Raw genomic sequence first — 21,165 nt, 5'->3', positions numbered from 1 at the left:
GGTTATTTTGTTTTTGGTACTCAAGTTTTGTCCAACTTTTGAGTTTGGTCTAACATTTGTCCAGCTTTGCGTTTGGTACTTGGAAAAAACGTTGACCCACGTTGACTAACCCCTTTATTTTTTATTTTTTAAAATTTAAAATAAAAACTAATTACTTAACACCGTTGGCCTTATCGTTAGCACGTGTAATTTAACACAGTCACGTGCCTAGTTTCTCTGCACCATCGTCTAACCCTAACTCTGTATTTTTCTTCTTCCACTTTAGCAGCAGCAACTTGTTCTTCATTCGACTTAAAAATATGTTGCAATTAATAACCAAACCAAAGTTAATAATCATTTTCTTTCCAATGGGATACTAGAAACCCTAATCGAAGAAATTTTTAGATGCGATACAAGATACCTAATTAAAACAATGGAAGTTAAAAATTGAAGTTAAGATAAACTGATTCGCTTTCTTCAATTCCATGATGATTGTTGATACGAAAAATCTGATTGCCCCCAATTTTTCCCTAATTCAGAAAAACCCCAAATTCTTATCATTTTCTACAAACGTTCCGCGAGTTGAAAAATTCAAGTGAAGTTAACCTGATTCAATTGGAAGAAGAGAAACTAAGATGATCATATTATCTGAAATTGAATCAATCAGAAAACAAAAACCATTTCACCTTTGCTCCTGAAAAATGATTTTAAGAGTTCATCTTTACTTTTGTTTAATGTTATTTTCGAGACCCAAGATCGGGATGTCTCCAAATTCGATTGTTGAAAAACTCTTGGTTATACATATGTTGATTTGAATCAATACAGATGTTGAAAAGTATTCACAAAGTATATAATCTTCACTGTTTCAATTGGAAGGAAAGATATATCTTGACGACGATTGTTTGGAAAGTAAGAGAAGGTGAAAGAAATGGAATAATGTCAATATTGGATGGTTACTTTGTGAAGATTAGTACAGTGCAAAGAACCTTATAAATTTAAATTACTCAACGAAACAAATCGAGTTATCTGTGCGTGAAGACGAGGGAGATACATATTGAATATCAAGTAAGTATAGAAGAAAAAAACCAGTTCTCTAATCTTAGTCTTTAATCACTTAGATGAGTGGAGATCTAATGTGGACCGTCAATATATTTGATGGGTTAAGGATATAGTTAGTCATTGTTTGAAAAGATAAATATATTTTAGTAATTGAGTATTTAATTGACTGAAAATTTGACACGTCATGATTTAACTGAGTCAACACGGGTCAACATCTTTTCCAAGTACCAAAAGCCAAGCTGGACAAATGTTAGACCATACTCAAAAGTTGGACAAAACGTGAGTACCAAAAAAAAAATGACCCTTTTTTTCACCCTTTGCTACAGTTCAGAATATTTAATCAATACATGGCGTTCGTCCTCTTCCTGTTCGCAGTAAAGGCGTTTACCCTCTCGTCGTTTGCAATCATAGTATTTGCCTCAATTGATAACTTACTTTTGAAGGCTTTGAATTCAATGCATTTACTATCAAGAAAGATTAGACTTGGTTCGATTTCAGTGGGATCGGTTTTTTCAACACCTACCAGGTCAACTCAGTAGAAATCAATTCACGATTAATTAGCTCTTTTCAAAGTTAAAAAAAAAAGTTACAAAAAATAGTTTCTTTCTTTTTAGTGTACCTCTTAACATATTCAAAACCCAGTTATTCCTTAGTTATACTACAAAAAGAATATCCACAAGAAATGTTCATTTTAATTATGAAAGTTATTCCAATCAAAATTATCACTCTCATAATCAGTCAATCAAAACCTTAATGCATATCAATCCAATTTAAACAAAAACTTTAGCAGCTGACTAAAGAACTCAGTTATGTACCAAAACCATCATATCAGTATGGCTTCCTAGTCCTTGTCCACTAAGTTGTTGAAAAATATGAAGTGACCCACATCACTACCAAGTTGAATAACACGAATCTGGAGAAGGAAAAAAACACTATTGATATGGCTGTTTACTCAAATGATGAATATGATGATGATGATAAAGCTGAAATGGAAAGAACTCTCATTGGGAAGATTATAACTGAGGGGAGAATGTTAGACAAAATAGTAAAAAATTACATCAAAAAGACTTGGGACTTCATTCCTACAAAAGATATAAAGATTCTTGAGGTTGATCAAAATATTACGATCTTCACATTTGCTAACTGGATGAAAATTAATAAGGTTTTTAAGGAAATACCTTGAAGCATCGATGGTCATCTTATTGTTCTTTTTGATTATTGTCCTTTAATTGTTTACAAAGATCTTTCATGGGATACTCAGTTTTATATATCCCATTTGAAACACTTATTACCTGAACAAATGAACCAAAAAACAGTTGCTGAAATAGGTAAGATTTTGCGGAAGGTTATTGCAATTGAACCACCGAATGTCTTACCAGCTACTGGAAAGGTCTTCAAGGTTTTTATTAATATAAATATTTCAACACCACTAGGTAGATAAGTTCTTGCTATTACTGAAGCTAAGCGCTACTAGATGGGTGAGGTATTCTTATAATAAGTAGCCACATAAAATTTGCAAAGAATGTTATATCTCGAAACATTCTAAATGCGATTGTGATGAGACGATTGTCAGCTAGATGAATATCACAAAAAACCTATATCATTTGTCAGAGTGAGGATGATTAAGAAGACCAATTTCATGCACACAAGAAGAAATATTCCTAATATAAAGTAAAGCTCCAAATAAATTAGCAAAACCACCATTTTTGTCCCTCCAACTGACAACTTTATGGTACCTTGATATGAAAGAAATTCTTAAGGAGTGTCATCATAAACTTTATGAAACTGAAAGCTCTTTATTTTTTTGGGAAAGTTCAAAATGACAGACTTCATACTGAGAATAAAGACTCGCGAGACCAAATTGGTGCAAAGGATTATCTCAAACAAATACGAGGCCTTAAAGAAGAAATCTCTAAATTAAGGACATGATCGAGAGAAGGCACTTCAAGCAAAACTAGATACTTTGGAGAATATTGGATGAACTTGTTGTTTGATTCAGAACAAAAAGATTTCAAAGTTCAATTTGAATCATCCAAGAATTATCTAGTTAACGCGCTTGAAAAGATCAAAAGGTTGGAAGAAGATAATATAACCTTAAAAGAAAGTTTGTCTCTCAATAGTAGCTTAAATAAATTGACCTAGATATTGGTAGCATGTAGAAGTCATCGTGATACATGAGGAATGGGATATGAAGGAATAAACGCTCCTAATATTTGCAAATGGGTGAAATTTGTCAAGGATAAAGATTCTTCTCAACCAAAAGATCTCACCGACGAAAAGAGTGAAATATCTCCACCATCTGCTAATGAAGAAAAGAAGAAATTCCATCAAGAATGCAACGACATACAATCCAGGTAACAACAAGGATCACTCTTTCCATTCTACTAAAAATTGCTTTTATTATGGAAAACCAGGTTACTTGCAAAGGGGATGCAAATTTCGTAAAAGAGATAAAGTCAGATCTGCTTTTGTTTATGCGATGACAAGATCTGATGCTTCCAACTGGAGAAAAACTGAGTTGCATAATATCAGTTCTTCCGGAGTTCCCCCAAGTAAGTTTCAAAACAACGATGAGGAGAAAAAGAAACATGTTGGTCCCCACGTCACTCAGAAATGCGAACCAAAGAATATCAATAAAGCAACACGTGTCAATAAGAAAGATGTCCCAGAAAAGATAACGACAAGGGACAACATCTTAATAAGGTATGAAAAAGTCGTTGAAGGTTCATGCAATTATTAACCAATTCTGGTTTTGTCTTTACATATAATGATTTCTACCCAGAATCGGTCGATTCTAATCATCTTATAAACCGATTCCTCTGCATGCTCTTCATGTAATGAAAAACTAAACCCATAATCGGTTGATAGATAGATCTACGTAAACCGATTCTGGAAAAATCAAAGATATTGATTTTCAAAATTGGGATTTTAAACGTGTAAATCAATGAATAAATATTAATAATAGAACGAGTTGATGGAGATTTACCTTATCTTTGTTGGATCAAAGATCGTTGGACAAAAAGATCAAAAAATATTGATTAAAGTTTACGCAACTTGGAAAGATTAGATGAGAATATAATTTTTTTTGTTTTAGATTTTTAAGTTTTTAGTTTTTAGCTGAAAATGGTAATGAATTGCACTCACATAAGTTCAGATTTTGGTCAATTTGAGGCTAAATTGGTCATCTTTCCTATTTAAACAACCCCCGCCATTTGCACTCATTGGGAGAAGCAATTGACAGGTTTCCGATAAAACCCCTAGGCCTCAGAGGTTTTTAATCCTTGTTCAGCCTTCAAAACATTTTGATTGCAGCCCCAATAATAGAGTCCTTTAGGAGAAGGTGTAGGGGTGAGCATTTGGCCCATAATCCTCGGATTTAATTGGATCCAACCGTGCTTTAGCGGATGGATATCCGGACCGTTCATTAATGGGTTGGATGTTGATGGAATATTTGAAAACCAACGGATTGCGGATCGGGACCGGATGCAAATTTGGAAATCCATTGGACATCCAAATCCGTTAAATTAAGAGCATTTATATAGTTCTAGAAAATACTAAGGATCATTTTGGAATTCTTAAGGTGTTTGCTTGGGGTGTTGTCCATGCCATTTATATATTTGTATACATATATCAGATATTTAGGTTTTATAAGGAGTCATTTGTGTTGGCTTTATATTATTTATTATAGATTTTAACTAAAACAAATCCATTGGATTATCCGTATCCAATCCATCCATCCGTTCATCCATTGGATGATGGATTGGATGCGGATACTAAATTTGAAATCCATAATGTAAGATAAGTTCCTATGGACTCAACAAACCAAAGATTTATTCATTTTGATCCCACTATGGACTCAACAAACATGAAAAACAGATGAAGAGTGAGATGGAAGAACAGGCGCGCGCTCGATGGAAGGCCGAGCGATCGTGGCACAACCGCTAGCGTTTGAGCCAAAAACGCTGGCGTTGTAGCCAAAACCGCCCGTGTTTACTTTACACGCCAGCGTTTCTGGTGAACTCGCCGCGGTTTTACCAAAAACGCCAACGGCTGTTACTCCTTTTTGTTTCCCTATAAATTCTGTTCATCTCCGAACTTAAAACTCACACCTTCTTCATCCCTACCTCAAAAATTCACAATTTCATACCATCTCAATACTCATTTTTCTTTTATTTCAAACAAAACTATTCATATCAACTCAATCTACCAGAAAAATCCCATCTCTATAAATTTCATTCCTAACAAATATGCCATCCTCATCGCACCGATCACAACAACGATCACAACAACAAACACCACAACAAACACAACAACAATCACAACAAGAAACACAACAAAATACACCACAATCACAACCAAGAAACACAAGAATTCGTGGTGTCAAGTATACGATGGATGAAGACGAGTCAATTTGTAGAAATTATGTATTATATACATTAGATGAAATCGATGGTATTTATCAAGAAAAAAAAACTTTGTATGAAAAGATTTTACAAATTTTTTGTGAAGAAACCAGTGACATCAATAGACGTGATGCCGAAGGGATGTCTCATCATTTTCACACAATTTCAGCATCCATTACTGAATATGTATCTTTGATCATTCAAATGTGACGCAACAAAAAAAGTGGTGAAGGCGAACCAGAAGTGGAACAAAGATGTTGGGAAGAGTGGCAAAGATCCCACAAATCGGGCTTCCAACATGAAACTTGTTTCACCATTTTGAGGGTGCTTAACAAGTTTAATCCATACTTGCTGGAAGGTAATAAAGTGCCTGCAAGATCACCATATGGTCCAATCTCGTAGGATTTTCAGAATGGTGGGCCTGCTTCCTCACCTGGAGAAACTGGATCTCCATATACCGGGTCTCCAAGTAGTCAAGAACAACACAACTCTAATCTAGACGTTAACATCAACGTTAAGAGAAGAATAGGAGGGGGTCAGAAAGCTGCAAAAGCAGCGAGAGACGCAGCCCGACGAGCATTAGAATGAGGTTCAAACGATTTAAACTATGTTGAGCACAAGGAATTCGAGTTGAAGATAGAAGCAGATATAGCTAGGGACCATGACATTGCTATAAAGCAAGAACGATAAAGTCATCTTTCGCGAGAAAAATACTACATGGATTGTAATCTAAGCAAGTTGCTCTCCTTAAACACTTCAACAATGAATGAACGATAACTTGTTGTATGGACTAAGGAAATGGATGCGGCTGAACAACAACAAGTCCCTCAACAAACTGGCCAATATGAGAATGTGGAAGAAGACGAAGATGATGCCTCCGAAGAAAACGAAGATGAATATAGTCTTGATAACTGATTTTAGTAGTTAAGTTTAATTTAATTGTACTAGTTTATTTAAAATTACTTTTAATATAATTGTCTTAATTTTAATTTTAAGTGTATTTATTTAAACAAACAACTTTAAATTAAATAACATATTAATTAAAATAAACAACACTAATTTGAAAATAACATCTATTTGGCTCTCCCCCTCCCTCTGCTTCGCCCCCTCGCATCGTCTCTTGCTCCTTTTAAAACCCAAAGGTGCTTAGTTAGATCTTGTCTTAGTTGTCCATAGATTCCCCGGTTTTGGAGTCTGTCAGTGGCAAGTCTATATTCTTTTGCCGGACGCCCATGCTCCACCACAAGATTCGGCCTCAAATCTTCATTTGGAAAACTAGTCCAGGTTGGGTCACGTCTGGTTTCTTCAATGACCATGTTATGCAAAATGATACAAGTCAGCATAATTTTGTTCAATTCTTGAAGATCAAAAAAGCGTGCCGGCCCAACTATGATGGAAAACATCCTTTTCAGTATGCCAAAAGAGCGTTCAACATCCTTTCTGCATTTCATTTGTTGGGTGTTAAAGTACTTCATATCCTTCAAAGTCGCCGGTCCAACACTTAGCTGACTATAATCTTGAACCATAGTTAACCATTCTGGATAGATTCTGTCTGCTAGATAATAACCCTGAGTGCAGTGATGACCGTTGATGATGAAATTATTGTGTGACGCGATCCTATTCTTAAGATCTTCAAACAATGGTGACTTATATAAAACACTGAGATCGTTATTTTAACCCGAGTCCAAAAAAAGCATGCCAAAACCAAAAATGATAAGTAGATGAAGCTTCCAAAATTACAGTTGGTTTAGGATAATGACCCTTATATTGGCCTGCCCATTCAACATGACACGCATGCCACGCCCAGTGCATGCAGTCAAGACTACCCAGCATTCCTGGAAAACCCCTCGCGGTGTTTTCTGCAGTTATTCTTTGAACATCTTCCTGAGTAGGATTTCTTAAAAAGGTTGGACCAAAATGCTCGACTATTGTTTCACAAAACAATTTGAGATACCTAAAGGCGGTTGTTTCCCAATACGGATGTAATCATCCATGGAGTCTGTTGGTACCCCGTAACATAGTATACTGAGGACCGCATTGACCTTTTGTTCGGGACTAAAGCCTCATGCATGTCGTGCATCATACTGGTAATTAAATAAAGGCTGTACCTGACAAAGCTCGGCAATAATCCTTTGCGTCAAGTTATGACCCATGCGGAATCATCGCTGAAAATCCTCATCGGAATAGACACAATCATGATTAAAATAACCACGCATCATCTTTTCGTGGTAAAAATGTCGATCTCGCAACGTCCATCTTATAGTCGTAACTTCATATGGCTCTAAAGGCTTTGGTATGATCCCGGTTTGTAATTGCAACATAAAATTTCGTCTTCTTCTATCTTGAATTGCATCTTCATCCATTTGATGCAAAAAATCCATACACATTTCTTCCTCTTCTTCATACAACATTTCATCCATCTCCATATCTTCCTCAGAAGAATCAAAATCAGGATTCATGGTTGAAAATCAAAAGCAATTGAAATTAAGAAAAGATTGATCGGATGAAAGATTGTTGTGAATTTGTGAGATCAAACTCGAGATGTATTTATGGAGGTAGAAACTAGCCGTTCCGCTGACCGTTTGAAAGTAGCCGTTGGCGGTCTTGGTTCAAACGCCAACGGTTGTACCACGAACGCCAGCGTTTCTCCTTCAAACGCCAGCGATAGCACTTCGTCCCGATGCTTGACGGTCAACCGCCCACTTCTTTCCATAGTCCAAAAATCCATTTGACTATCCACCAGGCTCAACAAAAATTTGTACATTGCCATAGGAATTGCCTTAATGGATTAGATGGGGATGAGGTGAAAACCGGTCCATAAGGCCATGCTCACCCTAAAAGGTGGCCCTCGAACTAAACTTTAAAGTCCCAAATCCAGGCCTATTCACAAGACACGTAAATATGCCGTTTTATAATATTTAAACTCCGCGCCACGTTCTTCTTAGAGAGAGGAGTTGCCGGTTTATTCTTCTTCTTCTTCGAGTAGACTCAGGAGAAAAAATGTCGATGAATTACAAGGAGAGACTAAAAGCAGCAGCAGATTTTGTTATTTCTAACGATCATCATCAAAATGAAGTACTCCCGTTAAACTATGATGAGATTGGCATAAAAGCTACACTGAAACCTCATCAAATCGAAGGAGTTTCATGGCTTATTCAAAGATATCTTACCGGTGTCAACGTTATTCTTGGTCAGTAAAACCCTGACATTCAATATTCCTTTCCACTCTAAATCATTGATTTCTTCCCTTAAATTGATTTTTGTTTATCTATTTTGCAGGAGACGAGGTCGGGAATTGGAACTGCTTACTAAAACCCTAACTTTTTGCAATTTTTTTTTCTTTCTTTCGAATCTTCCAATTTCAGTATTAGTTGTTGAAAGCAGTATTGTTGTTGTTACTCACTGTGTAATTACAATAAGTTGGGCCATTAGGGCAAGCTTGGTAGTTGTATGTACCAAGAAGTTTGGGATTCGAATCCTACCACTGGGGAGTGGGGATTTTTCTTTTTTTTTTACGCCTAATTGCCTCGGATTCGTTGGTAAGAAAATTCTACTTTATAATGATTTAGGTTTTGTGTTGTGTAGATGGGTCTTGGGAAGACTTTGCAAGCCATTACTTTCTTAAGTTATTTGAAGTTCCATATGAAATCACCTGGGCCATTCCGTGAGTAAATCTTTTGTACGCTTTGTTATGAGATTTAATCGTTGCTTTTTAATATGATTTTGGAAGATTTTGTTGTTGTTTGTTTATGAATTTCTTGTTTCTTTTGATCTTTTCAGTGGTAATATGCCCTCTCAGTGTGACAGATGGTTGGGTATCAGAGGTAGCAAAGTTTTGTCCTAAATTGAGGGTTCTACGATATGTTGGCGACAAAGAAGTCAGACGCGATCTTCGCAGAAAAGCTTTTGAGCAGGTAACGTAGTATATTTCCTTGTATGGCTGTAAGTTTTTAGTAAATATCGATACATCTTTTACGGGCCAAGAATGTGAAACTGGGACTTTTGACGATCTGGTATCTTATGAACTTGATGCTGTTTTGAGTTTTGTTTCTCGAAAGGAGCATAAATTCGAGTTGATATGTACAAGTTATCTTTTACTCAAAATCATTGTTGAGCTAATGTTTGTTTGTTATGTTTATAGGCTAGCACAGACTTTCCTTTCGATGTCCTTTTGACTACGTATGACATTGTGTTGATGGATAAGGATTTTCTTTCTCAAATTCCATGGCACTATGCTGTAATTGATGAAGCGCAGCGACTTAAAAATCCTTCCAGTGTATGTACGAATTTTCAATTAACTCTTCATTAGTTTCTGTAGTCCCATACCTACAAAACTACTTTCGTCAGGAGCTGTAGAGAGTGTTTGCTATTTTATAGCTTGCAAATGAACGAGTACTGATGGTAAAGTTACCTTTGCTTTCAACACACATGCAGCTGCCTAATTGGTCAATATTTGCAGGTTTTATACAGTGTATTGGAACAACTTTTTGTCATTCCACGAAGGTTATTGATTACGGGAACCCCCATTCAGAATAATCTTTCTGAACTGTGGTCTCTTATGCATTTTTGTCTGCCTATGGTCTTTGGTACACTGGAGCAATTTCTATCCACATTTAAGGAGGCTGGAGATCTCTCAACAGGTATTTTCCTCTTCTTATCTTTCTGAAGTTTTAGTAGATACCTTTTCTTTGTTCTTGAATTGAGTAGATTGTTTTCTATATTGAAATGATAACGGAGTACTTATCTGCTCTTCGTCTCTGAACCCAGTGTAAATATTACCTATTTCATGTCATTCTAAATGGCAGATTTGATGTGTATATGGTTGTTTAATTGTTTCATATATTTGAGACACTTATGGACGTCTAGGTGAGCCAGTGGTGGTAGTAAATTTAAGGGTAATAGATGAACTTTTAATGCTTCTATATTATTTTCCATTTTCATCCCTAAAGTTTCAAGCACTTGCTTTGCAATGTTTCCGTCATTCGACTCATTCCCAAACAGTAGTAGCAATACTAAAATCTGTGTTATTGGACATATTCAGTAGTGGGTTGGCAAGAGTCCTGTAAGCTTTGTACTTTAGCAATTATTTTATTTTCTAGGTAAGGATCTGAAGCTCAGGATTTTTTTTTTGGGAGTACGGCTGATTGGCGACGCCTTTCTTAGGTAATTGCTATTGGTGTTTTTTAGTTGTGGTGAAAGGAACACTTTTAACAATTTGTGGACGAGAAGAATAGGAAGGACCTGACTCCAGTACATTGAATTACATTGTTCGCAATTTGTTGCGTGATAAACTTAAATTTCAGAACAAACAGACAATAAACTAAAGAAAGAAAAATGGCCCAATGAGTTTTGACTATAGTCCGGGATAGAGTATCTCTGCCTGAATTTGCTGATTTGTTATTCTGATAAAGTTAAAGTTGTTTAAGACTACAAGGAATGAAAATATTATAATTCCTTGGAGTGCTGAAGATGCATATTATGCTGAAACATAGGACCAAGATTTGACTATGCTTTTGTAGTAATGGATCTTTTTCGTAGAAATTAAGATATTGCAAGAAACAACTAGATTTTGCATGATTTAATCCAAATTATGCAAATCAAAGCTATCAATCACTGACTAGATAATTCGGTTATACCCGCCTCTTGTTTTTATCTTATTTAATTTAGAAGAAACTGATGCAGTTTGCTTCTCAGTAATTACCCATCACATTAGTAAGGCATCTGAGTTTCCTTGCTTTAGCAGCTTTTAAAACCATAGGCGATATCTGAAATTTAAGGTAAACAATATCATCCTTATGAAATATAATGTGCCTTACTTTAGCAGGTCTTGACGCAGCTATGGTTAAGGAGGGATTCAAAACTTTGAAATATATACTAAGAGCGTTTATGCTTCGGAGAACAAAAGCTATGCTTGTTGAGTGTGGAACTCTTGTCTTGCCACGCCTCACTGAAATGACAGTGTTAGATTCCTCACCCTTGTTCGAAATCATAGAGTAGCTTGTTATATAGTGCTTGTACGACTTAGTCGTGCTTTCTAATTTTTCATCTTTTATGTTCTTAAAAAATTATAAATATTTCTTTTATAGGATGGCACCGCTGGTAACCCTGCAAAAAAAGGTGTACATGTCAATATTGAGGAAGGAGCTTCCGAAGCTCATTGCATTCTCTTCAGGAGCTTCTAGCCCGTCCTTGCAAAATATTGTACTGCTATAATCTTCTACTACTTTGTTAACTCCTTCAGCTTGTCATATCATCCTTCAACATTTTTGTTCTTAATAATCGGTTATCCATGTACTACTTGGTGTGTTTCTGGTATCTCATTATGCTGATATGATCTGGTGAGTTGTGTGACATTTGGTTGCTGGTAGTCATAACCATGGGCAAACACTAGCTCCAATTTTCTAACTGGATCTTCGAGTTCTAATTTCTCTGCATTTGGCCAATAGATTGGTAATATAGTAAGGAGTTTGTTCTTGTATTAGCATGAAGGTTTTTCTGTTTTTCATTACTCTGGTGAAGCTGTAGGACTAACTTCTTTTTGACATAATTAGAGGTTACAGTTGACAAGAGGATAATGAATACAACAGGTCAACTCAGATTACTTTTTCAGTTATCAGTCTAAACTATACTGAAGTTGCTTACTAGTCAGGATGTCTAGAATTGCGTAACAAGCGCTGGGTCAGTGAGGTTCATCTGTTTTATTTTCGGAAACTCAAATAAAACCAAGGTGAATAAGTTAATAGGTTCAGTATGTTTAGAATCGCTTAAGAATATCTGGGTTGAGAGAGGTTCATTTGTTCATGGTCAGATAGATGACTTATTTATGAGCAGAATTTTTAGCTTGGCTGGAAGCATTAATTCAAAGGGGAAATAACCTATTTCTTACATTTTTTGCCTAGCTGGGCGCATTTCTGGATTAAGTGAAATTCTGCATCGCATGCACCTGTTACTTACACTCTGTTACACCACTTATTCAGGTAATACAGCTGCGGAAAGCATGTAGTCATCCGTACCTCTTCCCTGGTATAGAGCCTGAACCATATGAAGAGGGTGAACACCTGGTCCAGGTCATCATCTTATTTTGATATATCTGTTTAATTTTGATTTTCTGGAGATCAATGCATACTGCACAGACATGGTATCATTTCAGAACTGTTTGGACTTAACAACTCTTTCGTTTTCTGTATTGTGGAGGTATCACTGCATGTATATATGATGAGAGTTTCTTACTTCTATACTGTTTCTGTTTTTATTTGATGAACATTGGCTAACCTTATCTCCTTTGGATGCTATAATGGTTTTCAGGCCAGTGGCAAACTTCTTATCTTGGACCACCTTCTTCAAAAGCTACATAATGATGGACATAGGGTTTTACTGTTTTCCCAGATGACTCATACACTTGATATTCTCCAGGTTTGGTTGGTTGTCACTAATGACGTTACGGAGCATTTGTATATTATCTATCCATCTTCTTATGTTTCTATTTTGTTTGTAATGAAGGATTATCTAGAGTTACGGAAATATACATATGAACGTCTTGATGGTTCTGTTCGTGCTGAGGAACGCTTTGGGGCAATAAGACGGTTCAGTGAGCAACCCGTAAAGGGCATTTCGAACTCCCAAAATGATCATAATGGTGCATTTGTCTTTTTGATCTCAACTAGAGCAGGTGGAGTTGGCCTAAATCTTGTTGGTGCTGATACTGTGAGTTGTGATATAACTTGTTATGGTTCATTCATAGAAGTTATTATTTATATTTTGTTGTTGTTGCTCTCTTATATATTCACAAATTACCTCAGATGTATCGTTGGTACATAAGTTTCCATCTCAGCACTTCCATTCACTAATGCGCATAATACCGCAAGTATCATGACTATCATTGCCACCATTGCAGCAGCTAATGCCGACTCTATCCTATTTCAAATGTTCTTTTGATTTAATTTTGGTGAAGCAACATTGGTAGCGTAACTTAATGAGAAAAGTTGTGTTCTCTAGCCAACTTGTATCAATATATTGTTAACCCAAGATCATTTATTTTTTTCATCCCCACTTGAGCTTGATGATGTTTCACGGGAAGTTTCAAGGGCTGAAATGCTTTCATCTTTTATGTTAATATGCTTGTAGGTTATATTCTACGAACAAGATTGGAATCCTCAGGTGGATAAACAGGCTTTGCAGCGTGTGCACAGAATTGGACAGATAAATCCAGTTTTATCTATAAATTTAGTAACAGCTCGAACGGTGGAGGAGGTGAGCTGTAAATCTTGCACACAACTGGGTATAATCAACTAAGTAAACTGTTTTTTCAAGAATAAAATAAATCAAATAATGAAACTGCCTTTTCAAGAATACAATAAAATAATAATTAAACTGAAAGTTGTCCTGTGTTGGCGATATGTATAGGTCATTATGCGGAGAGCAGAGAGGAAGTTGCAGCTTAGCCATAACGTGGTAGGCGAGGATGATATGAGTTATGACCAAGATGAAATGGGAGCTGATGTCGGTGACCTGCGCTCTGTCATATTTGGGTTACACATGTTTGATCCCACAAACATTGATAACGAGAATCCGAATGAAGTTAACACAAGGGAATTGATTTCGATGGCTGAGAAGGTAACAAAAATGCGCCATGAATCATCTGACAACCAGGATAGAAAATTTGAGCTTAATTCGATGGATGTGTTGGGGGGAGATGATTTTTCCATGAAACGTACTCCCGCTTATGATAGTTTTGATCCTGGCCTCGATGAGGCATCCTATCTCTCGTGGGTTGAAAAGTTCAAAGAGGCATCGCAGTCTACTGATAACTCCAATCTGGTGTTGGGCAAAAGAAACTTACCCGACGAGAGGATAGAAAAACTTGAAGCTGCAAAGAGAAAAGCTGAGGAGAAAAAGTTGTTGAAGTGGGAAACTCTTGGTTACCAGTCGCTAGCTATTACTGATGTTCCTGTTTGCAATGCGGATGAAGATCTGATGTTGACTGGCTCGGGCTCGGTTCAGTTTGTGTATGGGGATTGTACTGATCCATCTAAAGTTAGCCCATCTGAGCCTGCTATCATATTTAGGTAACTTCCTCTCATTCTTCACAAGGACATGCGATGTTAACTTAAGTTTCCCTGGTTTCGTTTTGCTCTGATGTGATGCTAAATTGCAATCACGTTGGCTTTTCTTGTTGAACTGATCTAACTTAGCTTTCATCTTTTCGACGTGTCTCTTGAGTTTGCTTTTTTGTCTTCCTTTGGCTTCGCTTGGTGTCTGTTATAGTTTCCTTTCCCAAGATACGGAAAAGAGAACAGTCATTTAGTTGATAACGAACCTAGCTAGGCTAGTTATTTAAACGCTGTAAACTTTTCAAGTCCGATGTTAGTTAGAGGCTGTATATGTTTCATACTATTTTTCTTCTCAAAATGAGAGTGAAATTTTTCTCTTGAGTAAATATCATCTATGCGCCGACTCCCAGAGTTTTTTTCTTCTACTTTTTCTTGTTACCATTTTGGTAATGCACTTTTTACTCGAATGTATGCACCCTCCAAGTTTAGATTATATAGAGCAGGCATTAGTTCCAGCATACAATAAATATGCTCAACAAGTATGCAGAACCCACCCCTTTCACACCCATGGTCAAGATTCAGCTCTCTGTCTCCCAGTACTTCGCTTCATGTAATTTACAACTCTGTTGAGATCCTTACCATTGTTATCATTAGTGGTTTTAGTAAGTATGTATGTAAATCATTTGTTATCAGCTGGTTTAGGTTCTTAGTCATTGTTGATGCAGTCAATCTTATACCATCATAATCTAGTAGGTGCATATTTCGTTGTTTTCTGTAAATTTAATTGGTTATTTGCTTATTTGCAGTGGTGTTGATAATTCTGGAAATTGGGGGCGTGGAGGAATGTTTGATGCACTTGCTAAGCTTTCAGCAAGTATCCCAGAGGCTTATCACCGGGCTTCTGAATTTGGAGACCTTCATATGGGTGATCTCCATTTAATAAAAATAAAAATAGACGGTACTGTCTGTCTGTATGATCTGTAAATGCTTCTGCTGCTTTACTTTAGAGCTTTTTGTTATTTATGTAACCTTTGTATGAATTTCATGTTTTTGTTTCTTAGAGGACCAAGAAAAGCAAACTCCTGATGCAAATGATCCTATGTGGGTGGCGTTGGCTGTTGTACAATCCTATAATGCTAGGCGTAAGGTCCCACGTAGCGATATCTCTATCCCTGACTTGGAGACTAGCTTGTCAAAGGCATCATATGCTGCCTCTCAGCATTCAGGTATTTGACTTGCATGTTTCTAATTCAGTCAAGTCGTGACTTTTCTTTAATTTTATTGATCTTTTTAAATCACTCTAGCACAGGTTTTTATTTATGATTCGGCATATTCAATGACATGATCTGATCTCTTGTTCCATTTAGGCATATAATTACTCCAGAAACTTTAACGCACTCAAATGCATAAGAAGTTTCCAAATGCTGCTGTCCACTGTACATGGGCAGAACTCAATGTTGACAATTTAACATTCCCAATATTATTTAGTTTAGAAGGATAATTGTGTCAAAGTTTTCTATATTTACATTTCTTTTTTAATATTTACATATTGTTTATATATTTATTAATATTTCATTGTTCTTTTCTTTCACATTGGGTTAAAACACGTATAGGTTCATGAGTTAATGTGAGACGAATATATGACGAGTTTGATATCTGAGCCATTGTTTTACGCATGGAGAGCTTAGTATTTTGTGAAGTCACACACACAGTTGTAGGACATACATGTTTATCTGCGTGCATTTATACAAATACCATTGGATCTTAAATAGTTTAGGGGTCTTTCGGTTAATTTTTATTTAATCTTGTTATGATATGATCAGAAGGTCTAACAATTATTACTGCATTGATATCTTAAAGCGTCAATCCACTTACCACGCATTGGATATCAAAGTGGAAATGGACGGTCAGAGTGGTACACAGTGGAACGGCTTTTGCGGAAATATGCATCTATGTATGGCATCAAGATTTTCGTGTATGTATCTTCTCCATCCTCGGTATTGATAGAAAATCAACCAGTTACACATATAGAGAAGGCACAACTTACAGAATTATATCCTTATGTAATAGTTTCTCTACAATATATTATTTTTTTGCAGGTATTACTTTCGGCGCTCGGGTTGAAACCACGAGTTACAAAACAATCATGGACGGATTTTTGTTTTTTGAAGGAAGGTGAGTGTAAAAAAATTTGTGCTCGCTAATGTAATGTATTACTCACTCCTGTCGCTACTTCGATATGTAATTATCTTAAACACTAGAAGTCTTGTACAGGGAATGAATAAGCAGATAATATGTTTGCTCTCTTTGCTCATTTGTCAACCTGCCCAGCAGGGTACTATGCACAGGTGCAGATTTCACTTAATGTCCAATGAGATTAATAAATGTTGCATAGCCAAAATAGTAATGGGATCTGAGCAACAGCAACCAAAAGCAAAAGATAGTGTCTCTTGGTGGAGTACAATTTGTATCTACAAGATCCTTCAGTAAAAACTACCCTTTTCATGATTTTAACCAGAAACACAGCCATGCACAAGCATTCCCATCCTATTACAGTGTAGTAGTAGTAACTAGGATTCCCCAGCAAAATTATTCTGCCGGCCACGGATATCACAACACCAGCAAAAGCATATCCAGAGTAGGAAACAATATCCAGCAATGGCGTTTCGTCATTCCCTAACGAGTGTAATATTCCTTTAAGAAGCAGCACTTGTAGAATCCAACCAAGCAATCCCTTTGTGAACTGTCTATGTAGAGCTTCTGGACTGAACCTGCAAGCATCTCAATATCAATCTTTAATATTGTGAGAAAGTTGAGATTCAAGAGTGACTTACCTCCCAAGAAGACCCAGCAGGAGTCCAGAGAGAAATACATAGGTAACGAAGGCCATCAATGGAATGTACAGATCAGGTGCATTTATATCATAAATTGGAGGTTTGTAGGATAGTTTTCCCTGGTTAACATGAACTGGTTCAGTTATCCTAGTCCATTGTCCCTGCATATGTGTCATGAAAATGAAGAAAAAAATGAGTTCATTTTCGTAACGAACTGTAAAAAGAAGAAGATACAGCAAAACTTAATGTAGGCGTCAATGCAAATGCTTAATTGTACGTTACCTTGTGGGTAAATGGAAACAAGATAACTTTCAACTTGTTCACGACATAATCATCATTCACTTGGAAATAATATTGCGGATCCGAGAAATATCTACTCATCTGTTCATCAGTTTTAACATACAGCATTAGTTGACATAGACTACTTAAAACTTTATATTAGAGATGGTAGTAAAATGGAAGTTCAATTTTCTTAAAATTACTCACATTGCTTTGAACATATTTAGAACCTGATTCCATAATCTTTTCGCCATAAGCTCCGATCAACCCACTTTGGATGAGTTCAGATTCAGCTGCTCCAAACATGAATCCTTTCTCATATGGGTTCTGTTTTTTCCCATTCATTAATATGCTTGGCCTTTGTACATTGCCATTAACATTGCTTGATGATTTTGGGTCATTACTGATGTATTGATACATAATGTTTTTGCTGAAATGAATTGTGGTGATGCAAAAGAAAAATGAAAATGGAACCAACAGTATTCTTTTTTATTACAGTTGCAAGATGGTCATTCAATACGTTTTGTTTGTATGGACCGCACTCCAATGCACACACAGTTTTGGATGCTCAGGTTTTTGTTATCTATCAAATTCAGATAGACCTACAGTGGTTTCACGAGGGTTCTCTGAGTTTATTCATGATAGTTTTAGGTATCCGAGGCCCTCGAGAGTATGCAAATTTTCTGTAAACTGCTCAAAGGGTTTAAGATGGTCAAAAGTTGGTAATGACTACGGTTGAGGACCATGAAGTGTGACAACCATCAACATTCTTTCTAACTGCATAAAAAATAGAAACTGAACTGCATCCAATTTTATAAGAATTGATTATCCAACAACTGCAATTAAACTGCATCTTAGGTTTCACTCCAGTAACCCCTTAGTTGTTCAGTAACATGAATGAAGATTTTTTGAACTACAGAGGAAGAAAATACAAATTGTATATCCAGGAATAGATAAACAAAATGCTGATGAATAAAATTAAACTACTCCTGGAAAAGATTATAAGAGCATGGTCAAGAACGGACATCTAGTTTTAGTTTACAAAATTGAAAGAGTATGGCGACCCTAAATTATAACAGCATCACATTGTTGCAAAACCCTGAATTCGAACTTCTTATCATTACTTTCAGCCTTCACTCAGACCTTGTGCGCACTCCTAGGCTCTGCGCAAGATCACTCATCCTCTCCTTCATTGCCTGCAAAAACATATTGCGGACAGACCCAGAAACTTAGTTCTCCTACACCATTATAAACGAGAAGTCTATGGAAACGGAGTTTCAAGTCTTACCAAAGCACTCTTTTGGTGAGCGTCCTTGTATATGCCTCTGTGTAGCTAAAAGTGAGAGCTTCTGCACAAATAGAAGGATACAATGAACATCTCGAAAAGTTCAAAATCAAGGTATTTAAATTAACACCAGATATGCTTGAGTATTGACTCCTATGTGTTGGTGGATTGAATCCTATGTTTGTATCGAAAAATGAAAGATTCCACGAAAATGAAATAATAGTTAGAACACTATTAAATTTAGAAACGTAATGGCAAACTAAAACACTCTACTTACTTCTGCTCCTAACTCCGTCGCAGCCTCTGTGATTTCAGTGCTTATAGGTTGCTGATTTTCAGAAAGTGTTACCTAGGGACAGAAAGTAAAGCCCTTGAGTTAAGTTAGTGTATCAGAACGTAAAACGAAAGGCTTGTGATATGATGCAAGGCCATACCTTTATCACTTCATCTTCACTGTATCCATCGAACTTTGCTCTGTAAAACAGAAGGATAATGGAAACCCAAAACTTAGCCAGTTGATTCTAAATACCAACATAAAATTCATTTGAAGAAGACAAAAGGTTAGGTAAATTATACATACACAGCAAGTTCTTTCTATGCACGCACTGGTTCAACTTGGACAACCATTTGTGCTTTCTTTACAGTCTCATACAAATTTTGCATGTTACCTGAAATTCCTGCCTACAGTAAGAAATAAAACATGAAACAGACCTAGAATATTCAGTTGATTAAGTATGCCTTCCAAAAAATCACTGATACAGGGAACACATATTTCATCTAAAAGAAAATGATAATAAAACTCACCTTTGTAGGCGCATCATCACCATTCCCATTATCCATCTTTCCTTAAAATAATCTGTGGACACAAAAAATTTGCCTGGGCATTCCCACATTTCTTACCAGGCATTGATAAAGTTGGAATACCAACTAAACTGGTCTTTATGTTTACCTTGTTACCTGAAAGGAGCATGAGGTTACAAGTCATGAGCGCAAAACATACAGGAGATAGGAAGTTAATGTATAAGAAAAGGCACCAATCATTGAGTGACTGAACAAGGGAGTGAGGATGAAAAAAACGAAGAGAAAGGGTAACACTGTTTAATACACCCACTTGTTTCCACAATTTTTTTTGAGCTTGATATTGTTCATACAAGTGACCTCCATTCAAGTGGAAATATACTTTTATACTTATATTGATAGTTCAGAGGTACTGAAGTTGTGGTAGAAAACCAGATGTGTGATCATCATGTCACAACTCACAAACTTGTGTGAACAAAAATGTCTAGCTAAACAAGATCGCCAACCTTACTGCAGACTTTTGAAACTACAGGCTTTGCGCAATTGGTGGCAATGACAACAATTATACCTAGTCAAGAGAACCCAATTTCTTGCAAGAATTTGTCACTTGATGACCTCAATTATACCTAGGAAAGACTTGTACGCAAAATGGACTGCCAGATATATTTAACTGCAAATGAAAAGCTTTCCTTGAAAGTGACGACTATCTGACTTTGATTCCTTTAACTACATCACTCATAATTCACGAGAATTGTTCCTCGGGCTTACCGAATTCCTTCAAGAATCCATAATTCAGACTTCTCCTCCTAATCATTGCCACCATTCATTTTGTTCATGTTGTTTTATGCTTCTAAACTACGCATTAATCTATTGATAGCAACTTGCGTAAACACAAAATGGCCCCTAAAGGAAGGCCCCAAACACCCAAATAGACGAAGATCTAAACCCTTATACTCTGACTACACCAAACTAAATGAAACTAAATAACCCACAAACCATGATTCCAGAAACACCTAACATTGTGTTTACTTAGCATTTCAAAAATTGAACACTCAAAACAAGATAAACCCTAAATTCATAATTCAAACAGATGAACTTCAATGAGAAGAAAACATCCAAAAAAAAGAAAGTAGTAAGAAATAGAACCAGTAATAACCAAATAAATCAATTGGTTCTTCCACTTTGATAGCCGTTTGTGCCCCGGCCTTTTTGTTCTCCACTTCAACATCCATTTCATTGCCTCGATCAGCCCTAGTTGTTACCCTGCCTGTGAAGGCCCTTGCGCGGTAGCGGAGCCAGAAAACAAAATGAAGGAGGGGCTAAAAATAATTTTGTAGAAATATGGGGATTTTAGTGAGTGTGGACTAAATACTAAATATAAGGGAAAATGAAGGGTAAATATTTAATTTTTGAAGATTTCGGGGGTTAGTCAACCCCTGGCTCCGCCACTGCTTGCGCCTTCGGCTTGTTCTTGTTTA

The 21,165-nt window shown here is 36.4% G+C and overlaps 2 protein-coding genes and 1 pseudogene across 3 annotated transcripts; 1 reads left to right on the top strand and 2 right to left on the bottom strand.

The window, feature by feature from the left end:
• Positions 1-8,404: 8,404 nt before the first annotated feature.
• LOC113355391 (probable helicase CHR10) lies at positions 8,405-16,797 on the top strand. Of its 2 annotated transcripts, none has more exons than XM_026598244.1 (17): positions 8,405-8,631; positions 8,721-8,728; positions 9,027-9,105; positions 9,222-9,355; positions 9,583-9,717; positions 9,901-10,081; positions 11,278-11,401; positions 11,528-11,642; positions 12,419-12,508; positions 12,747-12,854; positions 12,942-13,145; positions 13,566-13,691; positions 13,845-14,506; positions 15,298-15,449; positions 15,553-15,717; positions 16,352-16,466; positions 16,591-16,797. In XM_026598244.1, the coding sequence occupies exons 1-17, from the start codon at positions 8,442-8,444 to the stop codon at positions 16,613-16,615; spliced, it is 2,613 nt and encodes an 870-aa protein (XP_026454029.1). In that variant the 5' UTR covers positions 8,405-8,441; the 3' UTR covers positions 16,616-16,797. The 2 variants fall into 2 exon arrangements, with proteins under 2 accessions (XP_026454029.1, XP_026454028.1); XM_026598243.1 differs by having other exon boundaries at positions 11,266-11,401.
• A 71-nt stretch (positions 16,798-16,868) lies between these two features.
• LOC113359043 (protein YIF1B-like) lies at positions 16,869-18,024 on the bottom strand. The gene is made up of 4 exons (XM_026602740.1): positions 17,812-18,024; positions 17,608-17,706; positions 17,326-17,486; positions 16,869-17,262 (listed from the first exon to the last, which is right to left on the bottom strand). Exons 1-4 carry the CDS (start codon positions 18,022-18,024, stop codon positions 16,869-16,871), a joined length of 867 nt encoding a protein of 288 aa, XP_026458525.1.
• Positions 18,025-18,414: 390 nt separating this feature from the next.
• LOC113360952 lies at positions 18,415-20,943 on the bottom strand (annotated as a pseudogene).
• Positions 20,944-21,165: the final 222 nt, after the last annotated feature.

The sequence above is a fragment of the Papaver somniferum genome, chromosome 3 (genome assembly GCF_003573695.1).
Source record: "Papaver somniferum cultivar HN1 chromosome 3, ASM357369v1, whole genome shotgun sequence".
Lineage (NCBI taxonomy): Eukaryota > Viridiplantae > Streptophyta > Magnoliopsida > Ranunculales > Papaveraceae > Papaver > Papaver somniferum.
The sequence above is the reverse complement of the archived record's forward strand: the minus strand, read 5'-3'. Positions and strand labels throughout refer to the sequence as shown.